Raw genomic sequence first — 16,566 nt, 5'->3', positions numbered from 1 at the left:
CAACCTTTTAATTCCCTGAAACAGTGATAAGGAAATGACGGGGGGGGGGGGATATCAGTTGTGGAGGATGAAAAGCTTTGTAAGGCAAGCAGTTACTAAAATATTCTGTGAAAAGAAAAAAAAACGGAAGTGCTACGATCGCAAGGGAAATTTTTTGTGAAATAACTGTCTGTTATTCAGAGTGAATTACATGGAATGGCCTATATTGAGGGACTGGGACTTGCAAAAATGTCCGTTAATTAGAGGTGTCCATTATTCGGGAGTGTCCGTTAAGGGAGGTTTCACTGTATTATCTTTAAAATTGAAAGCAATGATATGTAAAGAGTTGGAGTAAGGGGAGCGAGTACCCCCCTCCCCAAACACCCTGCAACACTACAACAATTGTGTACTTAATCTGTCTATACTATACTATGTTTGTAAGTGAAACTCTTCTGCTTCAAAAAAATTTTTGCTACGCCACTGACTTGAAGTAGTGGCTCTATATACACTGCTAAAAAAAATTAGGGGAACACATGGGTTTAACAAAATCGAGAAAAACATTATTCCAAAAACTAATTTCCAATAAAGCCTCCATGTTTTCAGGAAACATAAGAATAAAACGTAAACTTCAGAAGCAAATCGGTGTTTCTATCGTCGAAAAGCAGAAAAAGGATAAAAGGATACAAGTGCAGAAATCGTTATTTAACAGAAGCTCATTTTTTCCCTGTCTGAGCAGTAAAATTCAACCGTTCATTTTTTTTTTTTTTTGAAAAATGCCATGACACTGTAATTTACCAAATTCCACGGCTGGACGTTTTATCGGGGGACTGGAATTTGGGCAAACACAAAGAACTAGCAAACGATGTTGGAGAGGCATAATTTTATATTCATTTCACTGTTCTAGAGAAGTAAAGTTCCCAGTCAAATGTTTTCTACTTCTTTTTCACTGTATTGTATCTTAATGCATGTGAATGCTCCATTTTTTGCCTTTGCAAGGCTACCTCACAAGGGTTTCTTTTTTTTTTTTTTGTGTGTGATTGCTCCATTGCTCCCCTAGTTTTGAGCAGTGTAGTCAGGGCCGGATCAAGGAGTCGAAAGCCCTTAGGCATTAGAAGTGATGTGGCCCCGTAGAGCCATCACGAGGTCAGAAAACGGGCGGGGGTCTGTAGCGTCTAAATTTTTCACACCCAATGCGCAAACACATATATTTTTATTTAATACAAACAAGGAAGAATCCCCCCCCCCCCCATTTTTTTTTTTTGAAGAAAATATAACTTTTTTTTTTGTATTTGCAACTTTGATATTTCTCCGGGGCCCCTAGGCTACTGTCTACATTGCCTATTTGGTAATCCAGCCCTGAGTGTAGTTAGAAATGTGCCTGAAAAAGACCATATAAACCCTATTTTTAATCTGTTGGGAGAGTGAAAATGCTGCATCTCTTGGTCATGCCACTAGCCCCAGTAGCAGAAATTTTCTAGCCAATCTGCGACACTATTTTCGGTAGTTGAAAATAATCTGCAGCATTATTATTAGTTTTATTTTAAGTTTTCATAAAATACACAAGTCCTTTGTGAAGGTCAAGACTTGGACAATTTTCCAACTGGCCAGTGGCCACTAAACCCGAAAAACTTAGTGGCCACCACTGTTGCTGAGTTTTAAAGCATTAAAGGGGGGGGGGGGGAGAGGCTGCAGACTGCACCACTTTCATAAAAATAATAACTCTACACACTATGAAAAACAATTATTCGAGACATATTAATTTTAATATGGAAAATTTGTTGAAATAGGTTTTTAAATTTTTTCAATTAGTAAATGAGAAGTTGGCAGGAAACTGCTCTATAGATGAAATATTTAGCTTATAGCAAAGCCTTCAAATCAATGAGGATCAAATACAACTGTGCATATAATAATTCGCATTTTTCAAAAAACTATTTTATAAAAAGAAAGAAAAATGATTTATTGAACATTTTTTGTTATCTTCAATAGTTTGTGTTGAGGTAAATATCCAATTCTGTTTTTGGAAACTTGAGTAAGTAATAGTATCGTTTATTTCCATCTTGCGAATGACCAAACATGGCGTCTACGCGAAAAATTCATGGTTATAAATAGATATTTGAATTTGTTACATAAAAGTAGTAATAAATTCAAAATTCTTAAAAAACTACAATTTAGGTGAAATAGTCGGTTTTTAGCACGTTAGCCTCTAAAGAAATGAAGATAAGAAAATATTCAGAAGATAAAATTTTGCATTTTTAAAGACAATAATTAAGAATTATCCGAAAAAAATGGCACATTTTGCATAATTTTCAACAGTTTGCATTGCAATAAACATTCAATTCCGTTTTTGAAAACGTAGGCACTTCATGAGTCTTGCGTACCAACATCTTGGGAATGACCAAACATGGCGACTCCGTTAAAAATTTAGACATAAATTTCTGAATTTGTTGCAAAAAAATATTTTAAAAATAAAAATCCTCATGAGACTAAACTTTAGTTGAAAAGTTTTAGCGCTTTTGAGTCCAAAGAAATGAGGATAAAGTGAAATTTTCACATAAAATTTTTCATTTCTCAAGAAAATTATTTAAAAAAATAAAAAAAAAAAGATTTGCTGCACATTTTAAGTTATATTCGTTCTTGGCAGAAAAATAAAACATCCAATTCATCTTTGTTTTTGAAAACTTTTGCACTTTTCTACTTCGATTTTGTGAATGACCAAATATGGCGACTATGTTTCTAGCTGAAATGCTGAAGCATCCATCGCTCAAAAAGCGATCTCCAAACGATCTTTCCCAAGTTGTATTTCTTTTTTTTTTCTTTTTCCCTTTTATTTATTTATTTTTTCTTTCTTTCTTTTTGTTCTTTGGTAAAATTATCTGCAGGCCGCCGAAAAATCTGCAGAGTACGTCTCGCGTCTCGCAGTTTCTGCTACCGGGCCACTAGCCATGTGCGTTTATTCTGAGGGAAACACTGAGACTTCTAATGTGACGCATGGGTGCAAGACCTTCCGTCTCAGGACGGATTTGCGTCTTGGACAAAATTTCCGAGACGGAAAGAAATTCGATGACTGTCCGTCAGTTTTTACTTTAAAAAAAATGAGTTTTGAAAAATATGCTTTAATATACAGTCGGACCTCCATATATCGAAGTAGCAAATTGCCAGAAAAAAATTCGATATATAGAAATTTTGATATATAGAAACGATCTTATTTTATCATAAAAATCTCCTAAAACATTAAAATTACAGCTAATTTTCATGCATGAAACCAAATTTCTAATTTATATGAGCATCGGCTTAAATGAAGGTTAATAATTAAAAAATTAACAGAAATTATATTTTTGCACCTTATGCACATTCACTCTTCCGCAATTCAACTGGATCCGCAATATTAAGGGATTTTCGTTTTGACAATGTAATCGAGAGAAAAGTAAAAAATCAATTTACTTAACTTGATTGATTTTTACTGAAGCTAAAAAGACTACGAATGATAGTTAAGAGACAAAAGGGATAACTTGAAACTGATTTTACAGTGTCACTTGTTACAACGAGGATTTAAAATAAACCTGAGGGAACTTAAGAACTCCAGAACGAAACAACGACCTATCTACACATCCCTCAACCCAGATTTGTTATGAGTTTCATAGCAACCTTTAGTGGACATAGTTTTCTGCCCTAACCTTCATTTTTCTCGAGACAAACAGTCTAAAGTGAAAAAAAAAAATCTACAAATGTCTCAATTTTTTTCAATATATAGAGATTTTTTTCGATATATAGAAACAATTTTTCTGTGTAATGAACATAGAAATTTGCTGGGATTTCGATATAAAGAAACTTTTGATATGTGGAAGTTCGATATATGGTGGTTCGACTGTAACTGGGCCTTTCTATAACCACAAATTTACATCAACATTCTGTCGATTTTCTGCCATGGGCTTGTTTTGTTTGCAACAAGCTTTTTAAAAGTGGCTTTTCGACTCTCGCCGTTTGACTTTTTTTTATGTAGTTCTGTTATTTCCAACTCACTGCATTGCATACCGCGGAGTTGCTCGCTATTCTCGCTAATTTTTCGAATTGATCACCTTTTGTCTCTATTTTTCACTTGTTATTTTCGATCATCCTTTCGTGTTTTTCCTCATTTGCATTTTTTTTTTCAAACTTTACACGCATAAATGAAAATTATGTGCACTCTTAAATTGTCTTAGAATTGAATCTGAATCACCGATTGAGTGATTGCTGACGGGATGAAATGTTTACGCCACATCAAAGGGTGTTCACATACCAGATAAAAAGGGAACTGTCAGAGATTTTGAAGATTTCAATGAGCATGCAAATTCTGGAAAGAATCGGAGGTAAATTTCAAGCTGGTTTGAAACACCGATGGGCAACTGTTCCTGCAGTTTTGACCTGTCTTAAAAGGAGCCTTAAAAGCGCAACTTTAGACCATCTTTAATGAACATAGCGGCAGAGGATGGGGTTTGGGATCCCCTTTCCCCTTCAAAACTGAAGTATTCAGAACTCTGCTTTAGGTTATCTTTGAAAGACTTAAAAAGGAGAAATTAGAAGGCTTTCTCTCAATAAATGTTAGAAATTAAATTCTTCAAACTTCAGTGATGAAAATGGGGAACCGTAAATTCAAGTCAAATTTAGTGAACTTAGGCAAAAGAGTTCGGGTGGGGGGGGGGGGGGGTCTCTCCTTCAAAAATTTCTCCATGCTGAAGTATTGATGAAATACTAATTTGGCTATTTTTGAGTGAGTTAAGAGTTGGGGAACTCGGGGATCTTTCTCGAAACACTTTTGTAATTGAAGTCTTAAAACTTTGGGTTGTCTTTGGCGGTGTGGGAAGGGGAGTTGCTCTTTCAATCGAAAAATAAATCTTTAACAAACTTACACTGCCTTTAGTGTGCCTGCTTCACACAAGGATAGGGGGCTATTCCGCCACACAGCCGGAAAAAATTTTGTTTCTGAAGTTTTAAGAACTCTGTTTCGGGCTATCATTGGATGAATTAAGTGGGAAGGGAGTTGGAAGCTTCTGTCAAAAAGTTTCCGAAATTAAAGTATTAAAACTTTTAGCCGATCATAAGTTATGTATATAGCTAATGGGGGTACTCTGTTCCTTGAAAAAATTTAGTAACTGAAGCCTTACAAACTCAAATTAAGGGCGTTTGTGGCAGACTTAGAGGAAGGGGTTCGGGAGTTCTCTTTCGAAAATTTTGATACTGAAATATTTAAAACGCTTTTTTAAGCTGTATTTGAGTGCCTTTTGAGGGATATGATTCGGGGGCTCTCCCTGGGGTGAGGAATCAGTTCCCCTATTGTTTTTTTTATTTATGAACATTGGATAGTATTCCTCGTTTAAAAAACATATATACTTCCCTGGGGGTCTCGGTAGTGCAGTAGGCAGCACGTCAGTCTCATCTGCTTCACTGGAGCTGTTTTTTTATTTCTAACTTTACCATCTGCTATCTAAAAAAGAATTCTTTTACAAATGAAGACTGTGGGGGAATGGTGCAAGTTACCATAATCACCCATACCTTCCCCCACCTTTCCTTCTTTTCTGGTTTGTTCATGCTATCTTGGGTAGACTTTCTGATCAGAACTGATTTTTGTTGCAAAAGTGAAAATCTTATGTCCCAAACTTGCTGCAATAAAAATGTTTACGATCGGCAAAAAAATAATGGCGGTGAGCCCCAAGTGCTTTTACCCCTAACATCATCCAACATTGTCTAAAATTATGTTTTTGGAACTTCAATTTCGAAATATTACCAAAGTAGAGTTCTTGAACTCCATCCCTTCAAATGCATTCAAAAAGCATGTATATGTTATGAAAGATGGAGTAAAATTTCGTTTTCAAAGCTTTAATTTCGAAGTCTTCAACGCTACAATTTCAGAAGAGCCAGCCCCCCCCCCCCCCCCCTCTATCTCCAATATTTTTGAAAATCGCCCAATATTGTAATTTTGAGACTATCAGTTTGAAAATTTTCATGTAAGAGAGTCCCTGAACCCCTCCTTTTTCTGAATTTTACTGAAATAACCTACCATTGCATTTTTTAGACTTCAATTTAAAAAAAAATCTGCTGGAGAGCCCCCCCCCCCCTTTTATTGGCTGTTTTTAATTTTTTGGAACGACGATATCAAAATGCTTAAATATTACAATTTAACTGGATCCATGTTTAGAAAAGACAAGCTTCTAATTCTGATTTAAACAGAGATTCTAAAACTGCCAAGGTTGAAATCTACAACATTTATCCTCATAAATTTTTCCTTAAGCATGCATGTGGGGGGGGGGGGGTAAAATATTTTCCGTCTTGAACACACATCACCTAACTTGCACCCATGATGCGACAAAATTCTTGGAACTGTTTCAAAGTGTTCTTCTGCGAATATAGACATACTACAGGGAATTTTCTGTCAAGAATGTGTGCCTAAAATTCCAAATTCTTGGTTGTTTTTTTTTCTCTGTAAGACGTCTCCTGAACAAATAAGTAAAAGGTTCCTTTCATGCTCCTGTATGAAAGTTTTGACTTTGGAATCATGGTTTTGAAAAAGGTCACATTTCTATATTACAATGCTTGAGGTACTTGCAGAACAATTTTGGTCAAATGATTTTACGTTGCAGAATATCACAAAGTATTCTGCTTTGGGGCGTTTTTCTTTACTAAAATGTGGGTAATAATTAATGTATAGTTTGATACTTGATTTTCATATTTCTAATAAAGTTGTTGTTTTTGGAGTTTTTCTCTTTTTTTTTTACCTAAGGTAATTTTCTTTTCTTGTTTTACAGAGCATCTTTTGCGGTGACTGGCATCATATCATTTTTCCTTGTGAAGGCTCATGTTACAAAGCAAAGAACTGATGGCATGAAATCTCGTGAACGAATGGCAAAGGCAAATTATGGAGAATATGAAGTAAAAAGAAAATTTTGACCAAATAGAGCCCTTTACATTTAAACTAGTCAACATTCGAACATTAAGATGTCTTTAAATACTGGTTTCCAACTTGACCCTTCCAAAATGCAACTTGTGCAGAACTTGGAAATTGAAATGATGTCTGACATGTATAATCGCATGACAGCAGCTTGCCATCAGAAATGCATTCCTCCCAAATACAATGAAGCTGACTTGGCCAAAGGAGAGAGTGTATGTTTAGATAGATGTGTGGCTAAATACTTAGATGTTCACGAAAGAATCGGTAAAAAACTGACAACGATGAGTGCACAGGATGAAGAAATGGCCAAAAAGATGATGGAACAGCAGCCGCAGCAGAATGGATGAGAATTAGTAATAAATTAGCATAAAATTTAGTTTTTAGTATAATCTCCTATATGCTTAAAAAAATGGCACTGTCATAAATAGGATGACAGACTGTTTCTTGATTCAAATATCCTAGTCTGAATAAAATAGGGTGGGAAGGGTGGTACTTTGCATTTTTAATATTAAATGTTTTTGAAGCATAGTCATATTAGCTAAAAAAACTTATTTGATTTATGCATACTAATACTTCGGTCTTTTTTCATCAACATTGTACACTTTATGGTTGTTTGCATAAAGGGTTATTTTTGAATTTAGCTTTCACCATGTGTAGTTTCTGCCATTTGTGTTGTTGTCAACTGTATGCTACACAAGTATGTGTATCACAGGATGAAGATTGGAGAAAGAAAGAGGATTCTTAAAGTTAAAACAGACAAGCCTAAAAATGTATGCATACAATCAGTGGCTTTAATTTTTAGTAATACAAAATAGCTGGTTTTGTTGTCGGGCTTTGGGCATTACAATTCATACAGAGTAAAAAGTGCTTGATATTTTTCAAAAAGGATTAGTATTTTTTTGTTCAGTGACTTTCGGGACTAGCATAAATTTTTATTCCAATATTCAAAATTTAACCTACAATCCTCCCCCTCTGTCCTCAATTATGAAATTATTTAAGGGATCTTGTATTTTTACAGTTTAATACTAGATATGGGAGATTGTACTTCAGATTAGAAATATTGCACAAATATAGTTGATCTACAAAATACTATATTAGAAAAAAAAATGTTGGTTTTCAAATAAAATTAATCTTTTGTAATTCGTGAAATGTAAAAACAGTTGCTGACAGCAGTTTGTTATTATTATTGATTTTTTAAAGAAATGTTGTAAAAGAAAGAATCTTTCTTAAAAATCCCCCCCCCCCCCCCTTTAGTAGTAGATTTTTTTTTTGTTTTGCTAAAAAATAGAAACTGTAGTCAGTCTTAATTATGCTTCATTTAATTATGGTATTTTTTTTTTAATCACAACTTGATTACTCTACGGAATTTGTCAAGTTTCTACAGTGCAAGTTTTATTGTTTAAATGTTTTATGAATACATTAAAGTTTATAGAAATATAATTCTTTTGTAATAAGTGATCAATTTTATGTAGTGATATAAGCATAACTAAATGTATTTTATAAGAAAAGTGTAGTTTATCATTTAAAAGTACTGTTTGAGCAACTGTTTAAAGAATATTAAATTATTTCCTATTGGTAGTCAACACTCATCATGATACCGTAAAATTGTTGTTTTCATAAAATGTAAATAACTTTATGAACAGAAAAAATATTTGTTGATTGATATGAGATTATCAATTTATTCTTTATGAACAAGCTTGGTTACACTAAATTGCTTTATTAATAACAGCAAAATTTCCAGGAATTGATTCATTGCTACTTGTCATTTTCAAGAAATAAAAATCATTTATAGTTGAACCAGGCAAATTTTTCCTTTTTGTTTCAGATATGCTACCAAAATACATCTACTGTATCCTACATCTAGGCCCTAAAAACTTTTTTTCCTTAGCAGTCTGCGATGCAAATCAAAAAATGGTCTGAGTTAAACTGTCATTAGATTAATTGAAATTGGATCTGAGATATGCTTAAAAACAAGGCTCTAATGCAAGAAAGTTCTACCTTTAAATTAAACTCCTGAAATTTCAGTTTTTTTCTTTAAAAATTTTAGGTTTTTTTTTTTTCTTTTTCTCTTACAACTATGAAATACACTTAAACCTGCCTTTGTGTGGTGGATAGGGACAGCATTTAAAAAAAAAAATGTAAAAAAATTTGTTCAAAAATTCACGGATAGCTGTAAAAAAGGTTTTTGCAAAAAGACATTACAGCCAAAAAACACAAAGACTACACTAAAACAGGTTTGCATGTAGTCTGCAGCCTTTCCCAAGAATCTGACGCAGTATCACGTTCTGTTACCAGGATCTAGGAAGGCATTCTTTCCTAGTAGGAAATAATGCCTTTTGTTTCAGAGCTGTTTTATTCAGGAACATTAAACAAAAGTATTTTTGTGCTGCTTGTCTTTTAGTTTCAGGAAGATAATCTCTTGTATAAGCAGCATGTATGTAAATTTGTTCCAGTTTACTGGTGTAAAATGTTGGATTGATTGAATTGAGGTGTAAGGAATTTCTTTGCAAACTAAAAGACTTCGGGCAACTAAAATTTGCAAAATGTGGTATTGTCTACTATCAACACATTTGAATACAATATTACAAATATTTGTTGGAGTAATCAATTTTATTAGGGAGGGGGTGCTGATTTTTTAAAAACTGCTTGTTTTGAATGTTAGGCATCTGCACAACCTGTAAGATAGAATAAGTAATTTTCCCTTCGAAAACAAATATGTTAACAGTAAAATTCATGTTTAATTTATAATGCAATCATACTTTAAGGTTCAAAACATTTTAAGTGGTCTATTGCATATCGTCAACTCAGAACAACAGTAGGATATCTTAGTGTTGTTTCTGGGATTAGATGTCTTACGGTTGCTCTGAGGCGGCGATATGCTATTATACTACAATGTCCCCCCCCCCCCCCAACTTCAACCAGTCCCAACTGAATTGGTTATAATTGGGTCACAAGCATTTGATACATTAACAGTAATAATTATTCACTTTTTTTTGCATGTACAAAAACAAAGCAATTGTTAAATTTGTTTAGAATTTATTTTATAAGTTTACTTTTTTGTACAAATACATTTTTCTTCCCCATGATGTCTCTCCAAAACAAGAAACAAAATCCATATTGCAGTCTGTTCGTAAGAATGTGGATATATGCTGAACCACATCCTTGATTTTTAGTTTTTTGATAGCAAACACTTCTTTGTTCAGCCGAGTCATCCTCCTCACTGCGGCCTTGTAACATTTCCACTCTTGAGGTTCTAACAGTAAATATTTTGTAATGCCAGATATTGTTTTCAAAAACTGACTAAAACCATCATCACCATGATTCAAATGGATCCACATGGTTGTGGAAAAGCATGTAATTAAATCAAATTCTGAACGATTAAACTGTTGCAAATGTGCAATGAGTAACATCAAACAGCTTTCATCCATAACATTGACAGTTTTGTAGGTAATATGATTTGCAAATTCATTTGATTCTTTACATCTTTCGATTAGAACATCATCTAAGTCTATGCCCAAGATACGAAGATCAGGTTTCTCCTGATAAGCTGATGTCAGATGAGAATAGAGTCCAAGTGTTAATTCCTGAAAGGAATAAAAATTGTGTTCTATGAAAGCTATAAAGAAAATCTTCATACAACAAATTCATACAAAGCGTTTTAAGAACTGTGTTAACATTGGTCATTGCATCAAAGGGCATTTTTACAATGACAGTTGTGAAGTTAATGTCTGTGTGAAGTGATGAAATAAAATTTGGGAGTTTGAAAAGGAAAAATTTTAACTCTTAATTTCAAGAGCGTTAGATCTTATTCTTCCCATATACACTTATGTTAAAAGAAAAAATTTGATTTAAAACTTAAAAAACAAAAATGCTCATTTCACTTTCACCCATAAAAAGTCCTATCCACTGAAGTTTCATCTGTAGGATGAAGAAGCTAGTAATATTTTTGTTTAAGATTAGATGAACAAAATTGAATGGTATACTCCAAATGAGGTCTTATCTTTTTATGACACCAGAGGAACTTCCTTAGAATTATTCGAAATAGATATCTTGATAAATTCAAGCATTTTGTAGGCTTTGTTACTAAAATGAAAATTTTATAAAACATGTTCCAAAGTACCTAAGAGTGCACCCAATTTTAGTTAGCATGTACATAAGTCTTTAAAATTTTAGCATTTAAAAATTACAGTCTTAAAACAGTTTCTTATATCATATTATAAAAAACATAAAATCTCAAGAATTCAAAAATTTATAAACAATTTTTTTTAAATACAAATTTGATTAAAAGCTATTTATCAAAAATATCCTCTGGTTTAAATTATTTTCTTTTTGACAGTTACACAACTAAAAATCTGCAAAATGTTTAAATGTCTGAAAAGCTTGATTACTAGAAAGAGAGTGTAAGGCGCTTCTTTATTTGTTCTTCAATAAATTGACTGAATGTATTTTACCTTTCTGACTTCATATTATTTTTGCAGGCATGCCCCTCTCCCTAAATACCATGAAGACCTCTGAAAAGAGGAAAAAAAAAACCCTCTAATATGTGAGGGTTGCCACGTCACAGGGAAACCTGAAGAAACAGGAAATTCAAAAATCAAAAAAAAAAAAAATGCAGAAAATCCAGGGAATTTTATAATTTTTTTTACTGAAGTTGTAAAAATCAATGCCCAAACTACCGATTAATAATAATAATTGATAATATATTTTTTAAAATTATAAACAAAACAAATGGTAATTTTAGTGATTTTTTTTGTTTATTTAAGTAAATACCAAAATGTCTTATCATATCAGCAAAAATTATTAATTGTTTTATTTGACATGAGGCTTGAATTTTATGCTAATTTAATTTAGAGATTTAGTCATCAATATTTATTGTTCTGCTTACTTTCACATTTTTTTCTCTGATAGTCTCGGTAATGAATGGTAAAGAGAGATATTTTTTCTTTAAATAAAAAGTTTAATAAATTCAATTGCCATGCTATTATTTCAGTTAAAACAAATTCTCCTTTATTTCCTCTTAATTTATTTGTTTTCCCCCTGTCTATCAGGATATTAATGTAATTAACTATCGGGATATTAATGTTCTTTTTTTTGTATCAGGGTTTGCTGGTTTATAATGTTGCAGATTCATACAGGTAAAACACAGGGAATTTTTCCCTAGAATAGAGTGGCAACCCTGTTCAATGCCTTTTCAAAAAACAAGGTGCCCAAATAGGCAACTCTGCCAAGTTGGGCACAATCATTGTGTAATTATTCTTATTACTCTACTACATTATATTACTCCACTACAATTCATTACTCTACTACAATTTAAGAATTGAGACAGTGAAAAGCAAAGAGATGTAAGTGACAAAATTAAAAATTTGGAGATAACCACTACACAAATGAAAGAACCTCTCCTTTGCTTTAGGGAAAGAACTAGTACAGTGATTCCCAACCTGGGGGCAATCGCCCCCAAAGGGGCGATCGAACTCTTCTAGTGGGCGATAAATTTCTGGGGGGACGACCGATATTCGGATACCTGGTAATGGGAAATTCTTGGCCTGTCAAAGATTATATTTATTAAAACAAATAGATACACAATTCAGAAATGTCTTTCAGAATACCTATGTTGTGTAATACCGAACCAAGCATATGGCACGAGAAATAAAAGAAAATCATTCTCGGAAAACAAGGCATGTATGATTTACAGCTCAATCAAATCTGTTTGGATAACATAACACTCCAGGGTCCCCGGCTCTGTTCGGATAAAAAAAATTCCCAAAAGCGAAAAATAATATCTTTTATTTTATTGCAGTTTTCACGAGGAAGAAAAATTTTTTTGAGGGGACTGTCTGACCGTTGGCGCCGGCATATATTTAACGCCTGAAAAGTGGATGGATATGTGTAGTAATGGATTTTTGCATTTACTAATCAGTTGTCTTTCAGAATTTTGCAATCAGCGCATAAATCTCCTTACGTAGTTTCTATTGTTTGATTTAATTTAGTGAATTTCTGTTTAATTGTGCATGTTTCGTAGTGTGGAAGTTTGATATGAATTCGAAAAAGAAGTGCCGGCAATATTCAGCAGAGTATTTAAAATTTGGTTTTGTCACGTCACCGCAAAATGTGCAGTTTTCGCATTGTCTTTTGTGTGATAAAACATTTTCCAGCAAATGAAGCGATGAAGCCCTCTCGAATGAAAGAGCATTTTTCAAGAGTACATGGTGACAAAGTAAATAAACCTCTTAGTTATTTTCAAGACTTCAAAACAAATGCGGATAAACAGCCAAAGGTGGGTGAATTACATAGAAGAGAAGCAACAGGTCTTGACAAAGGGCTTTTTGCTTCTTATGAAGTGTTTCTTTTGATTGCAATATGTGGTAAGCCTCTTACGATTGGCGAATCTCTTATTCTACCGACTGCCAAAAATATAGTTGAAATTTTGCTTGGTGAGGGCTCCAGTATAAAGATAAGTCCATCTCTCCCCATGAGTAACAACACAGTTTCCAGGAGAATAGATGAAATGGCTGCTGACGTTGAGTGCAAATTCATAAATGTTTTGAAACAAAGTAAATTTGCACTACAGATTGATGAATCAACTGTGACAGATAACAGAGCTATTTTATTAGCTTACGTGAGGTTTATTAATGAGCTGAAAGAGATAACTGAGGAGATGTTGTTCGCCAGAACTTTGATTACTAATACAAAGGGATCGTCGATTTTTAAAGTGGTGAAGGATTATTTTGAAGAAAAAGAAATTCCATTGACAAATGTAAGTACTTGTGCAGCACATGGTGCCCCTGCCATGGCGGGTCGTCATATTTGGTTTCTTGCACACCTTAAAAAAGAAGTGCCAGAAGTGATTACCATCCATTGTGTCATTTATCGTCAACACTTGGCTGCAAAAAAAATTGAGTGGTGCTTTACATGAAACCTGACAATTAGCCATTACTGCTATTAACAGGATCAAAGCTAATTCTCTCAATGATCCCCTGTTTCGAGAGCTTTGCCATGAAAATGATGAAAAATTCGAACGCTTACTTTTACATACGTCTGTGAGATGGCTTTCCAAAGGAAACTGTTTGCGCCGTTTCTTTGAATTATTCGACTCTGTAGCCGAGTTTCTCGACTTGCATGATCCTGCTTTAAGTGAGAATTTGAAACAGCTCAAGTTGGAACGCTTGCGTATCTCACAGATATTTTTGAAAAAATGAACGAAGTCAACATTAAGCTTCAAGGAAATAAGATGGCCAAAATAATAATTCCTCATCAAGGCCAAAAGAATAATTTCAGCATTCATTACCAAATTCGAAATCCACAAAGCAAATATTGGGCGTAAAGAATTTATCCTGTTTCCGACTCTAAAAAAAGTTTAATCGTGATGATGAACTTCCTGAAGAAAAAAATTTAATTTTTATTGATCACCTTGATTAGTTAAAAAAGAACATGGAATCAAGGTTTGCAGATTTGATCAACTTACAAATTCCTGACTGGATTTTAGACCTATTTAGTTTTGAAGATGTGGATGAACTGGAAAACTCTTTGCAGACAGAGATTATGGATTTGAAATTTGATTGTGAATCAAAAATTACTTTAAAGCAATACGGTTACAAACTTGCCTGGGTGAAGCTTATGGATACTTACCCACAACTTTGGAAAAAAGTTGAACAGCTCCTCATCTCATTCCCCTCAACATATTTAGTTGAAAGAGGATTTAACTCTGTAGTGCAGCTTCTCACGAAGCAAAGAAATATGTTGGACATCTACCTCAAAGGGGAACTCAAATCTCACTAATATAAAGCCAGACATCAAAGCTTTAACGGAGTTCCATCAAGCACAAGGCAGCCATTAAAAAGGTAAAAAAGAACAAATCTTAACAGTTAAAATTTTCAGTTTTTCCGGATTTCAATTTTAAAAAAAAAAAGCATGTTACTGAAAAATGAAGTATTCTTATTTTTGCTAAGTATGTAAATGACGTTGGTTAAAGCACTTCAAATTACGTTTTTCCTTTTTTTTTTGGGGGGGGGGGGGGGGTTAAGAATAAAAAATTCAGTTTTAAAGCTAATTATTGCTTTATCATGCACTTTTTGAAGCTTTAAACTAAAATTAGGCGTTCAGTAACATTAATCTTCACTAAAATCAGCACTATCTAATTTGTGTTTTTAAGCGAAGAACGTGGGGCTGGTGGGGTGGCGATAGGTGTAATTAAACTTCCGAAAGGGGCGATGGGCCAAAAAAGGTTGGGAACCACTGAACTAGTACTAGTAGCCCTAGTAGGTGCTGCTGTACAGCATGATGTAGGGGGAAAAAATAATGAAAGCTTACCAAGGATCTGAACTTGAAATGTGATTTACTCGAAACTTTAAATAGTTCACTTACATCCTTTTGTTTCTCACCACTGCCTTAATTGCTCATTATAGAAGGGTAGGGTTCAGTGGTGGTCTCGGTTATTTTACAAAGAAAGGTGAGAACTTCTTGCTGAATTTGAAAACTGCCATTTTCCCTACCCTACCCTACCCTTGCAGTTGGAATTTCAAATGCTTAACTCGGCTGACAACCGAATGACAACAATTGGTCTTCAAAGCTTAAATTTTACATTTTGATGTTTAGAGGTAATGCCTTTGGACACTATCATGCAGCTTTTATTAATTCCTCAGAGAAGGTGCTTCAGGCACATTGAGTTACTATGTATATATACCAAAAAATTGAAACTAACAAAATGCAACCTGTTACATCTACAGTAGCATTCACATCTTTTCTCCTGATTTATTCATGAAATTCTCTTAATTTTTTTTCGGACACTCGCAGTAAACGACGAATAGATAAATATGTTACTGAAAATGTAACTTTCGTAAATATTATTTAAATAGTTTTTACCCCAGAATTGCATCCAATGTCCAAACATAAAGCTGGTTGATGAATAAGATTTAGTTGTAAAAGAAGATCAGATGGAATCACTCCTAATCGTTTGGAAACAGAGTTAAAAGAGTAATAATTAATGAAATTTCCGTATCGAGCAGCACCAGGTTCGAAGTTTTCCGATTTTGAAAGAACGTTCTTTTCTACACCATCTTTATTCTCTTCCATATCTCTTTCCATGTCTGGCATCAATTTTCAAACGATCACCATGTCGTTTTAAAATTTTGAATACAATGATCAGTCCATTAAAAGAAAAACTTGACTTTTGAAAAATAAACAAATAGAAATATTCTGAACTTTAACAAGCGATTAAATGCAGCCGGAACATCCTAAGCTTTATTCCCATGCTGCCATCTAGCGGTCAGCTGTGCTATTTTATTAACTTCTTTAAATTGATCAATTAAGTAAATAAAGATTTCAAAAATATTTGATTATTTTATACATTTCTCTTTAAAATTTTTATGTATTTAATAGTTATGATCACTAATGTAATTTGGTTCCCCTTTATATTCACAATTCTTGATCATTTCCAAAACTTATAAATTTTTTAAAAACTTACATGGTTGTCTACATTTTTCCGATATTTTCCTTGTAGTTTTTTTTTTTTTTTTTTTTTTTTTATTTAGCAATTACGAATTGGTTATTTTCCTCACCTGACCGAAGCTGTTGTTCTGATTTTTCAGATTGCCATAAAGACGAGAATAAGCTAACTCGTTGTTTTAATATTCATTAAGAGGACAATTTTAATCGTTATGGTTCAAATC

At 33.5% G+C, this 16,566-nt stretch overlaps 1 protein-coding gene across 1 annotated transcript; it reads right to left on the bottom strand.

The window, feature by feature from the left end:
• Nucleotides 1-9,909: 9,909 nt before the first annotated feature.
• On the bottom strand, nt 9,910-16,006 carry LOC129221334 (pre-miRNA 5'-monophosphate methyltransferase-like). The gene is made up of 2 exons (XM_054855800.1): nt 15,761-16,006; nt 9,910-10,485 (listed from the first exon to the last, which is right to left on the bottom strand). The coding sequence occupies exons 1-2, from the start codon at nt 15,989-15,991 to the stop codon at nt 9,943-9,945; spliced, it is 774 nt and encodes a 257-aa protein (XP_054711775.1). The 5' UTR covers nt 15,992-16,006; the 3' UTR covers nt 9,910-9,942.
• Nucleotides 16,007-16,566: the final 560 nt, after the last annotated feature.

This window comes from Uloborus diversus, chromosome 4 (genome assembly GCF_026930045.1).
Source record: "Uloborus diversus isolate 005 chromosome 4, Udiv.v.3.1, whole genome shotgun sequence".
In the NCBI taxonomy this organism is placed as follows: domain Eukaryota; kingdom Metazoa; phylum Arthropoda; class Arachnida; order Araneae; family Uloboridae; genus Uloborus; species Uloborus diversus.
The sequence above is the reverse complement of the archived record's forward strand: the minus strand, read 5'-3'. Positions and strand labels throughout refer to the sequence as shown.